Source organism: Lepisosteus oculatus, chromosome 6 (assembly GCF_040954835.1).
Source record: "Lepisosteus oculatus isolate fLepOcu1 chromosome 6, fLepOcu1.hap2, whole genome shotgun sequence".
NCBI lineage: Eukaryota > Metazoa > Chordata > Actinopteri > Semionotiformes > Lepisosteidae > Lepisosteus > Lepisosteus oculatus.
In genome coordinates, this window is record NC_090701.1 from 55474245 (window position 1) to 55488970 (window position 14726).

Consider the following 14726-nt stretch of genomic DNA (forward strand, 5'->3'; position numbering starts at 1 on the left):
AGGAAGCAGGAGAGCAGCCAGTGGCACCAGCTATCTCCTCTTTCTGGTGCCGTGCCATCGCGCTTCGCACTGAACGCCAAGATGCGGCTCCAACAGCTCAATCAGCACATCTGCGTGCTGCGAGGTGGAAGAAACCCAAGCGTGTCTCTTGGATACAGAAGCTGCGCTCTCGTCCTAGACGGGTCTAAGGCTCGTGCCGGGGACTCGCCTGCTCCTTCCTGACAGGAGTGCTGTGTGCCGCGGCGGCCGGGAAGGGCTCTCCGTCGGGCTGCTGGTTCTGGGCTGGGGGCGGCTGGCCTGCTCCGGCGCCTTCCTGCGGCTCCTGCTCCCGATCCTGCTTGGACTCCGAGTCTGATCCCGATTCGGTTGTCATGGCGTATTATTCTGCAAGAGAAAAACGGGCCGCATTTAACCAACGCTCTGAAGACACCGTCACAGAATCCCTTCCTTGTCTGTGGGCCTTTTTAAAAATGCGACTTGCCAATTCTTAACTGTTAAAGACACCCAACTGGGAACAGCCAGTTGTGCGTTTCCCCCCCCCCACAAACACACACACACTTTTTTCACGCCTTGGCTCGCGGGGATGAACCACGCAATCGCACACGGGAGAGGGAGGAAGTGGGGGCAGACTCCACCCACCCGCCCGCCTCTGAGCCACATCTTTTAACAGGAGCCTGCAGGGGTCACCGTGTTGCAGAACCCTGGATAACTAGTCCCGTCCTAACCTGGGTTTCACTCCGCCACTAGTCTGACACCACCTGAGGGAAATCTGGTCACATCAGCTACTCAAATGACTCGGGCATGAACCCGAGCGTCTTTACTGACTGAGCCAATCGGGAGGCCCCTTGACGTTTCTTTTATGTATCAGACACAAATCCACATTGTAAAAAGCATTAAAGTGGGGAAAAAAAGCCCCCCAACCCCACCCCCGATTAGAACATTATGGCTGAGTAAGGCTTCATGATGCCGTACAGTACTTGGAAATAATAGATGAACTACTCAAAGATTTAGATAACGAGACTATGCCTGATTAATCTGCCTCATGGTGACGAGGCTGAAAGTGAAATCATATCATTGCAAACCCTGAATGAAATGGGGAGAACAGAACTGTTAGGCAAACTGAACAATTCTCCTTAATGAGGCAAGGCCAGGAATCTATACAGTGACAATTTCACACTTGTGCAACATATATTAGAAAAGCACATTTTTCTGTAAAGCATCATTTTCAGTTCTTCTTGTAGTAAGAACATAGAGACAAATCAACTGTTATTAGCTCAGAAAAAAAACGTTTCTTAATCAGTGACAAAATATGGTTTCACATGAGGACAGAGTGAGAAAATCTCCCCAAAAAATCAAGGTATTAATATTCCAACACGGAGCAAGATCACCCAGCTCAGGAAAAAAACATAACATACAGTAATTTGAAGAAGTGAATATAGGTTTGACCTATTTACAATCCATTATGCTTTTATCGAAGCTTGCCAAAGATGAATTTATAGCTGAACACAAGGAAATATTTAAAAATTCTTAATACTTCTGTGGTAATGTACTAGACATTAAGCGTGCTATTTCAAAATAGCAATTATTCACTTGCTGCATTGCACGCACCCGAAAAGCACTAAATGTCTGAGCAGTTGCCGAGAACAACCCATTTTTCATACTTCCAATCAATGACCCATCTTTTCAGAAAAGACTCAGTCCGTACAGGAAAACAATGGGCTTTTCAACAGGATAACCATGGTTACCTCAACATTTCCCGAGTGCATATTTGAGATAGGACAAGAGGATCTTTCCGTCTTCAGCCTTATTTTCGTGTAGCTAAACTATGTGTACCACACTGACATGTAATTAGGAGTTTTTTCAAGACAGCTGTCTATCCCCACTCTGCCCTTTGGATCGCTGTTGACTATTTTTAGCAATCTGTTTACCCTGGACTCTGCAAACAGAGTTCAAACCAGGCGCTCTCACTCTGGTTTACGATAAGGCTCTGGCTGCAATTTTGCTGAAGTATTATTGTAAGATGAAGGACCCTGAAGAACGCTGAAGACGCTGTGTAGACACAGATGAAGAGATGTAAGCAAAGCGTTCGAATCACGATACCGCACTGCTGAAACGGCATGGGGCCGCAATTTAAAACAAATGCTAAAATATTCAAGCTTCCGCACAAACATGATTTCCTTCCGTGGGTTACTGATTTTGGAAGATGGTGGGATTTGAACAAAATCGCCTAGGAGCTGAGGCTACGGCAACAGCTTCTCCATTAGAATATCCAAAAAGCAGAATGCAGAGATGCGAAATGACAAAACTTGTAAACACGAAGCGGCCACACAGCGATGAGGTCAACCACTGCGAGAGCATAAGCGTCTGTGGCGCAAAAGGAGGGCCACACCTATCTGTCACTGATGCTTCCCTGCTGATCCAACACAGCCATTAATCCAATATCCACGCTCTGAGCTACAACAACCTCTGAGGTGGCGCGGAGAATCTGTTTGTGGTGCCGGGCAGAGTCCCAGCCGGAAAGACTACTGGCTATAAATCCCAGAGGTCTGACAAGCGAAACAAAGGGGGTCCACAGCTGAAATCAGCCGCTTTAATTAAGTTTATTCATGTCAAGCAGCTTAGGCAAAGAATTACAGTGCACTTCACGCCACATATTAAAAAATTAGCCCAAGGCACTCACAAAACAGTGGGCGGTGGTCTTGTCATTATTATGATCATTAATTTCTTTTTTTCATATAAACGGAGCAGCCAGAGTCTGAGCTGCGACACACAGTGAATATGAGAACAGAATTACTTGGCTCTCCAGTGTTAGGGATATTGGCAGGGGTTGATCGGACAGAGGAGCCAGTAAAATATAAATAGATACGATATAAAATACTTCCTTAGAAGCTTTTGTCCATTAAAAGTAATGGCACATGACCATTGAGACTAAGATTAATAGCAATTCACTATAAGCACATTGATCCTGACTTGTTGTAAGAGAAAATCAGAGAAATTGAGAACAAATAAACAGATAAAGAAATCTCAAAGAAATACTCAAAACTTAAATACTCCAATCAACATGCTGTCTACATTATGATAAAACGAGAAAGTTTTTTTACTTTTCAAAGTGATGCTATTGCACCATTTTCTATATTGGCAAGAAACTGAAATTACGAAAATCTGTTTTTTTACATTTCTATCACGGATAGGTGGACTTCTTCGAGAAATCGCCTTTTATAAATAATGTTTTATCATCGCTGCTGCAGTAAATGTCAATGCACACTGGAGTATTTCAGCTAACAATGCACTGCAATATGTCTTCACTCAAGAAAACAGTGTAACAGTTTTAGATTAACCAGGGAGCAGTTTCCAGACTATCTCATATAGGTCACAAAGTACCGCAGACTCCAACAAGAGCAAACTTCCTAGACAACCTCTATATCTTTTTTGCTCCTTTCAGACAGTCAAACTATCGAGAGATTTCTACTGCCTGGCCGAACTTGATCACTGAGTATGTGCACTGTGTATGAGGCCAAGACCATAAAGTCCCCAGCAAGGATCCACAAAAATGAAACGAATCATGTTACACGATTAGCGGAAAGAGGATGGAAAACAGAGCTCAACACAACAACAAAAATGGGTGTTTGCGTTAGAAACCTTTCCAGGGGGAAACAGGTTGGTGAATTTCATCACCTGTATCACAACACGTCTTATACCTCCAGCGTCTTGCCAATCATGCCACGGCAACGTTTCTCTGAAGCGTTTCAATCCACCAACGCCCCAGAGATAAGTCTGTGAGCCCACCTCATGAAGGTGCTGTGGTTCATATTATCACATTATGTTTGCTTAGGAAGTAACAGTCAGTCTTCTGCTGAACAGTTGACTTCACTTCCTACACAGCTACAGAATGGAAAACGTCACTTAACCACCGCAATTACAACAAAATGCCAGGGCTGGCAAAAAAAAGGTGAATTTGACAAAAGTGATGGTAAGGCACTGACAAAAGGTCAGCTGAGTTTCAGCCCCTCTCATTACATGTCCATGAAAAAGCAAGTTTCAGTTCCTTACATTTTACGTATGCTATGCTTCGTGTGGCCCAGATATGTAGCAATCAAATGCAACAGTACTTCCTTGCTGCACAGAACATCGTTCCCAGTCCCTCATGACTTTTCAACGCTCATTCATCCCGAATACTGCGTGACGCTCCACAGCAACAGCCCAGTCTCCTTGGGCAAAATCAACCTTTTACCCACAAATGTATGCGTTGCTCATTGCAGCCTGCAAGCTTCCCTTTAAATTTAGACTCTGATTATCTGAAAGAAACAAAATCGTAATAACAAGCAGTAGCCTGCTATACAGAACTGGAGTGTTGTGTCTATGTGTACAGTGTCTACTATACAGAGTGGAAAAAGAAACTGTTTTCGGATGCAAACTCTCTTGAGCACCTCTGCTCAAGAGAGTGTACTTCAGTTTTTGCAGTGCAGTGTCTAACTGCCTGCCTGCTGATTAATATACTGACAGCTGAGTGGGTCGGGAGCCCTCTGGACTCACTACAATCCTGCAGTGCTCCACTGCACACTAGGCTCAGAATCACTACTACAAGATAGTTCATAATCATCAATTCACCTGGATTCATTGACTACTCCTTTGTCCACTGTTTCCTGGCTTAATCTGAGGGGAAGCTGTGCGATTCCTGCCGGAAAGCAGATGTCTAACTGAAAGGAGGGGAGGGGTGTCTAACTGGCAGAAAACCAACTGGTCACAAATACACTGCCACAGTCAAATAGTGAAGAAAGCTTTATAACATCCACGCTTTCTTTCTGCAGTTACTAAGAAAGAAATTCACGAATATCCCACGCACATTAACCATCAGTGTGAAACCTATGAGCTTGATTGGAAATGAGAGACTATAGCGCGGACTGCACTTTATCATGTCATACTGTAGGATTACAAGATATGTAGCAAAGCCTGAAAGTAAGTTAAAAGGCAGGAGATAAAGCACAGGTACACTCCACTATACATTGATTATTCTGTGGTAAAAGTTTTTCACAAATAAGCTGATGCTATATACCAAAATTTACTTTCCGTTTCCTGAAACTTCAGCCAAGTTATCAAGACAGCAGATGATCATGGAACTACTTGACTTTGCATTGTAAACACAGCATTTTACCCAATACTCTAATGCACTATGTAGTGCTATGCGCTACAATTTCAAACATGCAATGTACAGTAAATACCGAATTTATTTATAGTACAATGCTATTAATATTTTGCATGAAGCATCAAAGATAAAATCGACAGAAACCCCACCATTAAAATAAATCTAAAGTAACAAAAAAAAGATTAGTATGTACATCATTTTGTATTCTTATACTGGATGAATTTATTTAAGAACTATTTTCATTCAGCTGTTGTACTGTAACTGTATGAAGGAAAAGAATAAATGTACCAAAATACTTCTTACATAAGTGTGTAGACTATTTCTGAGTCCCAGGCTCTTTAACATTACTCCTCAGGGGTATGGTTCTCTACCGATTTGCTATGTAGCACATTATTCTAGGGCACATTCCCTTGGACATTTGGGTACTACAACAATAAAAAGTACAGATTACAATAAATTGGTGTCATGTGTGAAATAAGAATCGTATACTGATGTGACAATGTACATTATCATATTATAAATAATCACCTTGGACAGTTTTTCATATTTAAAAGGTACAGCATTGTCCTGCAGAGTAAATTCCTTCCCCCCCCACATACCCATTAGGTATGTTGCTATCTAATGTACACTGATAACGTTTGGTAAAATGTGATGTACAGCAGCTTATAAAAACACAAACATCCCTCCAGACATCCAAAACATGTTAGAATTAAAACCAAAAATCTTTATCGTAAAACATCTGGTCTTTTAAAATGTCCTCTTAATCCTCTTGCAAGTACAGAATTGTTCCCTGCTGCCAACTGGCAAATACTGCCTTTCAGTGAAAGTGCAGCCTGCACACCCATGAACACCTCAAGTGACCCACACGGAAAACGATTGAGTGAGGATAATGACAAGCACACCTTTTAGTCTACTGCAGAAGCACAAATATGGGGGGAATACAGAGTATGAAATGTATATCATTCATTGGAGCTTGGCAAAGCTTCGCAAGTCCCCCATTCGCCTCTCGAGAGTAAATCATAGATTTCAACATGCATGCTAGCTAAGAATTACTGGCAGCTAAGAATAGGAGCCGAGAACTGAATTGGAAAAAAAAAGACGAGGCCAGCCCACAACACCTCTGACACTGGTTACTACCTTAGAGCGGAATCAAATCTGAAGCCTAAAAGCTTTCTTAGATAGGAACGGAATCATAACTTTACAAGATCTATAATTTAATGATAGCGTTACATCCTGTAAACAAGTGACTGCTAAACATAATTCGGGGTTTCCTGATTTTAACACAGCAATCCTCATCTGACACTTTATTTCTTGAAACGCCTTCTGGCAAAGGCACTACATTTCGAGGTTCTTTCTAATCACGATCAGGGAAGTGATGCATCTTTGATTTGATGAAGGTACTCCTCCTCAGGCTGAGCTGGACACTGGTCGCCGTCACCGCTGGTCTTTAAGAGGCAGTGTGAGAAAGTGTGAAGCTCCTGCTTCCGCCACTCGCGTGCTCTGCTCTTGTCTAACGTGAAGCACAATTCAGGCCACAATTTTTCAAACATTCGCAGGCGCCCTACATGTGCCTTGACCCCAGTCCGCTGTCATCCTCAGTGTCCTACCCAGTAACATGCCATTGTCCCGACCGCAGTCAGATGGCACCTCTGCTGTCCTCTCGGTCATCCCACCAACACACACACAGTGTCTGGATAAAGATGAAAGGTTACACAACGAACGTTCAATCAGAACTGAGATATGTGTATATTTTACTCCGTGGTAACCTTTCTTATGTTAACACACTGCAGAATTTAATTTTGTCTTCTTTATTTAGTGCTATTAAATCCTCCAGTGACTTAACTCAAATGAACTTCTCTTTTGTCTTTTTTCTGACTTTTAAGAATTACAATGAGCAAACTGTGAAGTGATTTCATGCAATAAAGAACTGACATGTCCTGTATTGTTGATATAGCACTGATTTGATTTGGCCATATTCTGTTCTTAAAAAAAACAAGCAAACATTTGGCATAATATTCACACACGTTCTCAAAAAACACATAGGAAACCAGTCTGTCCTTTATTTCATTTTTTATGAAGTGGCAGAATAAATCCGTATCTTGCTTCAGACCAGTCTGCCAAAGGCAAAAGTGCTGCACCATACTTTAATTGCCACACCACCTGCAGTGGCCTCAAAAAACAACAAAAATGCTTCAGATACCAAGAACAATCACAAACCAAATCGGTGCTGCTGTAAGTTAATATTTAGCACAGTAACACATCTCATACAATTCACAAATTAAATTCAAAATAGAAAATAACAGATTTTCATAGAACTAACAGATGCAGCAAACAATATCCTCACCTAATGCCCTACCAGGTGCCAGAGAACACACAGTGAACGGATCCTTGCCTAGTCTTCATTAATGGGCCAATCAAGGCTGATTTCCAGCACATCTCACAAGCCACATCCAAGCGCTTCAGTCACTCCAAGCACAGAGGGACAAACATGTGTGGGCGACTCCCTGGCTAGAGCAAAGGAGATGATGGGTTGTGATGGGCTTCCTGCTGCTGTCAAACAAAAAATGTCAGAACTGCCTCTCTTAATTTTGAATACTTCACTCCCTGAAGCTCTCCGCTGGTGTTTGGATATGGAAATTCTAATATTTGTTTACAGATCAATGAAAGCTGTCCAATCGTTATCTCCCCTCACATACTGTTGACTCAAACACAAGAATTAAGTGACGGACCAGAAGCAGCCTTGATTAATGTTTATGCAGGTCTTACACATGATATTCCACAAACAAGCCCCAGCAAATATAACTGCATACCTCTTCATCAGCCGGGAAACTACCAATATCTACACACGCTAAATTCCCCCCCAAGTTCGGAATCACTTGTCATTATCCCTAACTCCTCCATCCCCACTGAGTGTGGAATTGCCAATTGTCAAACAATCCCGCCTCTCCTGGCAAGACAGGAGGGAGGAAGGCTGAGAAACTTAATTCTCCAAAATGCAAACTGTCAGAGGCAACTGCTCAAGCTGTGCAGGTCTTGCCATCAGCATTACTACAAGCTTGTATGTTACATCAATGTTACATTTATTAATAGGCCACAGACACACCGCGGGTCTGGGCAGATCAAGCCCAACTCACTTCAATGGCACGTGAAGCACAATGCACAGTGGCATTGTGGGGGGCTAAAGGGGGCATCGCCCCCTCAACCGAACTGTCCCGCCCCCCTCAGTTTTGGACAAAAGGATTTTTGAACACTTTCGCTTCCTTAACCTGCACCCTAAAAATTAGTTGTACTTTGTCAATGGTCAGATAACTACACTAACCCCGAATTCCCAGTTACTACATCGGACTGTTTGATGTGCAGGAGGGCTATCCGCCCAGGACCGGCACATATAACAGTGTCTGCGTTACTGGGTGTCAACATTATTACAGTCATGTTTGCTCAGGCGGACCGGTTCCTTGCAGTAGTTTATCCTTATATTTACAATCGTTATATAACTAGGACTGGAGTTGTAGAAGGTTGTGCTTTCTGTTGGTTTTACACCTATTTTTTCTTAATGATTCAGAACCTCGTTACTGTTGATGTAGCTGCAAAAATTAACGCGTGTGGTACTTTGTCGCTCCAGGCAATAATAATCGCGAGAGTGCTTATTGTACTTCATCGCTAAATACCCGATTGCTCATCAGTATCTTCTATCATGAAGCACTAATCAGTGGCATGGTTACGAGATTTCACTTGGGTAGTTGGAACGGCTCCGTTTTAATTGAAATATCACCGCCCCCCCCAGAATTGTGAGATGCCCTCCTACAGATTTTTCCCCTGGCACTGGCCCTGCCAGGGCTCAAAGCAAGTTCTGAAATGTCTTCTGTTTGCTGACCCACTTGAGAGAATCTTAAAGCTTAAAAAAAAACATTTCAGTATCAGTAATGACTCAGTTCTTGGACTGACAATGCATGAATATGGCCAGTGTCGATATTACCCACAAACATACCTAAGCTGTTCCTCTATGTCCTGCCACGGTGAACTTTATTAAATCTAGGCAAACGGTTATAAAATCAATCTTTTACAAATGTTTCAGTTTATTGCATCAGAAACATCAAAACTGGGCCATCTAGGCTCCATTTATAATAAACACAAAAACTCAAAGGCACGTATTGAACCCTAGTGAAACCCCACAGACCACGCTGCTAAACTAACATTGTGCAGAATCCGAAAAGGGACTCAATTTTGACATTAAAAGGAGAAAAGCAAACCCCCTTTTTCAACCCAGTACCTTAGCAAAGATTTATCCCACCAGGCAGTTACTGGGGTGTCTTCTGACAGATGTTAAAAAAAAACACCATAGCCAAACGGATACTATATAGACCAACAGAATATATGTGAGAAAAGGCAATTTAAGATACAAAGAAGGTCACCTCTCACAGGCACAAAGGAAGAAGCAATTTTAGATGTGGAGATGATTGTCCCAAGGCAAAGAAAACAGTGCATATAAGAATCTAACAGTTGCTAGGCAACAAAGTGAGACATGTCCTAAAGTCTCCAAAATCTACAACACTTTCTAAGATGTGGCTTTACAGCTATGAACTGCAGTCTCGTATTACATCCACTAACCTCATTCCCTGTACCTGATTATTTATTTTGCAAGGAAGGATGATAGTCAGTAATGTTGGCTTACTACAGTAAATGAAGGCTTTCACAGTTGAAATTTAAAACTAGGAAAATCCTGAATTATCTGATGGTATAACTTCCTGAAACAACTAATATGTCAGAGCACAGTGTGAATAAGGTCTGCCATGTCAAACAGGGTAATCTTGTAAAAAGAGTTTCAATATTCAATATTAAGACCTTGCCCAGAAAAGTATGACATTGTTTTACATTTTACATGGTTACACAATGAAGATTCATAGATGCATAGCATTTTACAAAGTACTCACAGTCAGAATAACAGAGTAACATAAGCAAACTGATGTCTTACCCAATGTATGATTCTTGTAATCTACCTTCCAATTAAGAAAAGATAGCCATGCTTGTACTATCAAAGTTATCTACATTGTAAGGACATCTAAATAATACAAACACCAGGAATAATACCAGAAATATTGGTTGCAGCAGTAACAAAAAACATCTTGAACAAATAATTAAAACCAACGTTTATAGGAAGCTGAACCACAAATCTGTCTCTTAGTTCTTAGTTAAGGCCATTCCTGGTGAGTTGTTCAAGCAGGCAGCTGCTTCAGCATGCGTAGGCTGCAAAGGAACAAGTAAAGGTTTATTCCATGCTGGAAAGAGAAGAAAGGGGAAACAACGTTTCGACTGTAGAGCATCTTCAGGCATGATATCTGAAGAAGGCTCCACAGCCAAAACGTTGTTTCCTTTCTTTCAGCATGGAATAAACCTTTACTTGTTCCTTTGCATTCCTAGTGAAGACATTTAAGCCACAGGACCACAGGATAAATACAGAAACTCAGACTTTAGACCAAGGACAGGGAGAAGGAACATCATCACCATCACCTTCCTCACAAGAACTGCCCTTGAGAAATTTAACTCCTCCTAAATCAGACAAATAAATCTTTCTTACTCTATTATCATCCAACTGTGCCTAGATAATAATTAAATAAAAGACACACGTGCTTTCTTCAATAATACCTCACTACTGTGGATAACATTAATCTTTACACTTTCAGTCGTTTTTTATACCGTGAGTTAGGATCTGAATTACTTACAAATGCTATCTGACACCATATGACCTAGTCTTGTACAACTGACTCACACCACCGTTTACAAATGCTCATTTACAAAAGAAAGACACGAATGAATCAAACACACTACACACTGGGGTAACTGCTGGGACTTTCTGAGGAAATCATGGCTTTATCCACTTAAACCTAGTCTTAAGATAACCAGCTGCACTAACACACAACTACAAAGAACAGCAGGAGCACCAGACTAACAAATGCAGTGTCCATCGAAGCCTTCTGTGGAACAGACTCAGTGATTAATATTGGCATAACTTAGTGACATATAAATTGAATATAAACTGTCACAAAGGGGTGTTTATATTTAGTGGGTACCACCTGCTGTAAATGACAAAACATGAGGTCGCGATTATACAAGAAATAAGTAAAAAACTAGCAATTTACTGCCCTCAAAAATAAAGATCGGCAGTCAGTTTTCCAAATTAATCATCAGCTTTCACAAACACCTCAATGCAGCATATTTCCATATTCAAAATAGTCATCAACTTTTATGAAAAATGAAAACCACATGCGTCTGGACTGGCAGGAGCAGGCGAGCACTTCCTCTCCACTCTGATTCAGTTCTGTAAATGACAACCAAGGCAGTGCTGTGAAACATGACTAACGCACACATGACCACTTCGGAGACAGGAACAGTGACAAGAGCAGCATGTTGCACACACGGTGTAGAGTACACTCTTTAGGATGAACACAACACAAAGGTTACTTTGGTTCATACATATTGGCACATTCTCTGGTCTATATATACACATGGAAATCCTTATTCAACTAACAATGTACAAAATATGTACAAATAAATGCTAAAACAAACTATTCTGAGGTTTATAAAATTTTATGCTGAAGAATTTTACAACCCAAAACCATAAGCCACAGAATGCAAGTCATGGTTAAAATTAGTAACAAAGACAACTTAATGATTGAAAGCCAAGAAAAAGACAATGGATGTACAAATGTTTGCTCTAATCAGTGAATGACTGAAATCAAATGTCAAACACATTAATCACCTAGTTTGACAAAAATAAGCTCAACTGGTTAATGACACCTATCATAATGACAGTTCATGTATATTAAAAAAAATTAAAAAGCATTTTGTACTATTTGAAGTGGTAATCGGAAAAAAGCCATGAGATCTTCATGAGAGCTTTACGTTTTTGTGGAATGAAAACCTATTTGATAAATATTTCCTCTTAAAAACACGAATAATAGGCACTCATGTTTTTCACACCCTACTTTCAAAACGCCCTGGAATCTTAGCTCTAGAAACAAAGAAAGACCAAACAGTTACAAAACACAAATATCAGCACTCTGCAGTCCCCAAAAAACACTATTTTTTCCTAAATATTGCTTGTGAAGCTATACTTATTGGACAGCAATACCACTACTAAGTTTAACATTCAAATGGCAGATAAGATTTCCGAGTGACGTAACTAATTTGAGACACAGTGTGCATGCCTATTTCTGTAACTATAAGGAGGTCTGTGGGGGGTGTCAAACCTAGTGTCTGTAACTGTACTTACAAAAAAACTAGGGCTGCTAGAAACGCCACCAGAAATAAACACAGTAAGAAATGACTCATTTTTTGTGTATCTGGACTTCAATACACTGAGTGCCACGACGACACGTGAAAAGTACTTCGCCAAACGCATACATCAATATTCAAGAAAATTTAATCTGTCTTATGTGGTTTTAAGCGCTTTTTTGTTAAGCTAGTCACACCCTGCCTAAATCAGCATTGTCTATTTTTCCATTAAACAATAGGATGTTCCAAAAAAAAAATCAGCCTTTTAAGTTAAGGCTGCTTGTAAAACTCCAATATGCCTAACATCTAAACATTTAGGCATATTGCTCTGGCTAGGAAGTGATGCCCCCCAAAAAATACAGTATTACAAAAGAAAATTACAAAACAAGGAAAGGCAAATTAAACGTAACACACAAGGCAGAGGCAACTATGAAATACTTGATTATTTTCTTAGAGTCTTACAATCGGTAGTAGTAGCAGCAGTAGTGATGACAGTACATAACAAAAATGTTTGCATTTGTATTGTAGTTTTCATCCTAAATTCTAAAGGGATTTAAGTATAGGAGAAGCCTCACTTAAACCACTGAAAAGCAGCACCTACAGTTGTGAGAAGAAGTTTGGAATTATCTGGATTTCTGCATGAATGGCCCATAAAATGTGATCTGATCTTCATCTAATAATAAATAAAGACAGTCTTTATTAACAAACAACACTCATAACATTTTACATTGCCATATCTTTATTGAACAAATGGCTTAAACAATCAAGGTCATTGATGGAAAAAGTATGTGAACCTCTGGGATAATGACATCTTGAAAAGAGGGTAACTGGAGTCAGGTGTGGGTCTGACCTACCCTGCCGTATAAAAAATCACACAATTCTGGTTACCTGCTCTTCACAGCAGAATTCTGTTGAAGCGCAATATGGCCCGATCAAAAGAGATTTCAGAGGACCTCTGAAAAAATGTAGTTGAAGCTCATAAGACTGGAAAGGGTTACAAAAGGATTTCTAAAGACTTGGGCCTCCTTCAGTCCACAGTCAGGCAGATAGTTTACAGATGGAAGACATTCAGCACCATTGCTACTCTCCCTAGGAGTGGGTGTCCTACAAAGATCAGTGCAAGGACACGCTGTACAGTCCTCAAACAGGTGACAAAGAACCCTAGGGTAACAGCTAAGGATCTGCAGGCATCTCTTGCACTTGATAACGTCTGTGTTCATGAGTCTACCATATGAAAAACACTGAGCAAGAGTGGTGTTCATGGGAGGTTACCACGGAGGAAACCACTGCTCTCCAAAAAAAACATCATTCCTGCCCGTCTCAAGTTTGCTCAAGACCACCTGGGTGTTCCACAGCACTACTGGAACGATGTTCTGTGGACTGATGAGACAAAAGTTGAACTTTTTGGTAAATGTACACAGTGTTATGTTTGGAGAAAACGAAACACTGCATACCAACACCAAGACCTCATCCCAACTATGAGGCATGGTGGAGGGAGTACAGTATAATGGTGTGGGCCTGCTTTGCTGCCTCAGGGCCTGGGTGGCTTGCAATCATTGAGGGACCAATGAATTCCAAGTTATATCAGGAAATTCTACAGCAGGATGTCAGGGAGTCTGTCTGTGATCTAAAACTCAAAAGAAGTTGGGTCATGCAGTAAATCAACAAGAGTGGCTCAAACAGAGAAATTCTGTATTTTAGAATGGCCAAGTCAGAGCCCTGACCTCAATCCCATTGAAATGCTGTGGCGTGATCTGAAGCAGGCCGTTCAAACAAGACATCCCAAAAATATTCATAAACTGAAACAGTTTTGTGTAGAGGAATGGGCCAAAATACCTCCTAACCACTGCACAGGTCTGATCAGCAGCTACAGAAAGTGTTTGATTGAGGTTATTGCCAATAACGGAGGTTCCACTAGTTACTAAACATAAGGGTTCACATACATTTTCCATCAATGACCTTGATTGTTCATTAAATAAGACTGTCTTTATTTATTAATATGACTTAGATGAAGATCAGATCACATTTTAGCAGCCATTCATGCAGAAATCCAGATAATTCCTAAGGGTTCACTTTCTCACAACTGTACTTGGGTAATGCACAAAAGCCATTTTGCGCCAAAAGCTCTATGATGTGGAGAAAAAGTGAGAAATTACTTAAATTAAATAACTAGTAATTTGAAGATAAACAGATTGTGCAAACCCAAAGTAGATTTTAGCCTGGACACTAGGATTACCATCCTGACTCTTCCAAGCAATGCCATGAGAATTCTAATGGCCAGGCAATCAGAACCTAGAGCAATGTGTCATCA

General features: G+C 40.9%; 1 protein-coding gene across 25 annotated transcripts in view; it reads right to left on the bottom strand.

Annotated features, from left to right (window-relative positions):
- Positions 1-14726, bottom strand: part of epb41l3a (erythrocyte membrane protein band 4.1-like 3a) — a 107893-nt gene that overhangs the window by 50707 nt on the left and 42460 nt on the right. For 24 of the 25 annotated variants that reach the window (XM_069191594.1, XM_015353549.2, XM_015353546.2 and 21 more), the window contains exon 2: positions 209-384. In XM_069191594.1, coding sequence (XP_069047695.1) covers positions 209-373 — 165 coding nt within the window. In that variant the 5' untranslated portion in view covers positions 374-384. The remainder of the gene's footprint in view (positions 1-208; positions 385-14726) is intronic. The other variant, XM_015353551.2, reaches the window with a different exon arrangement.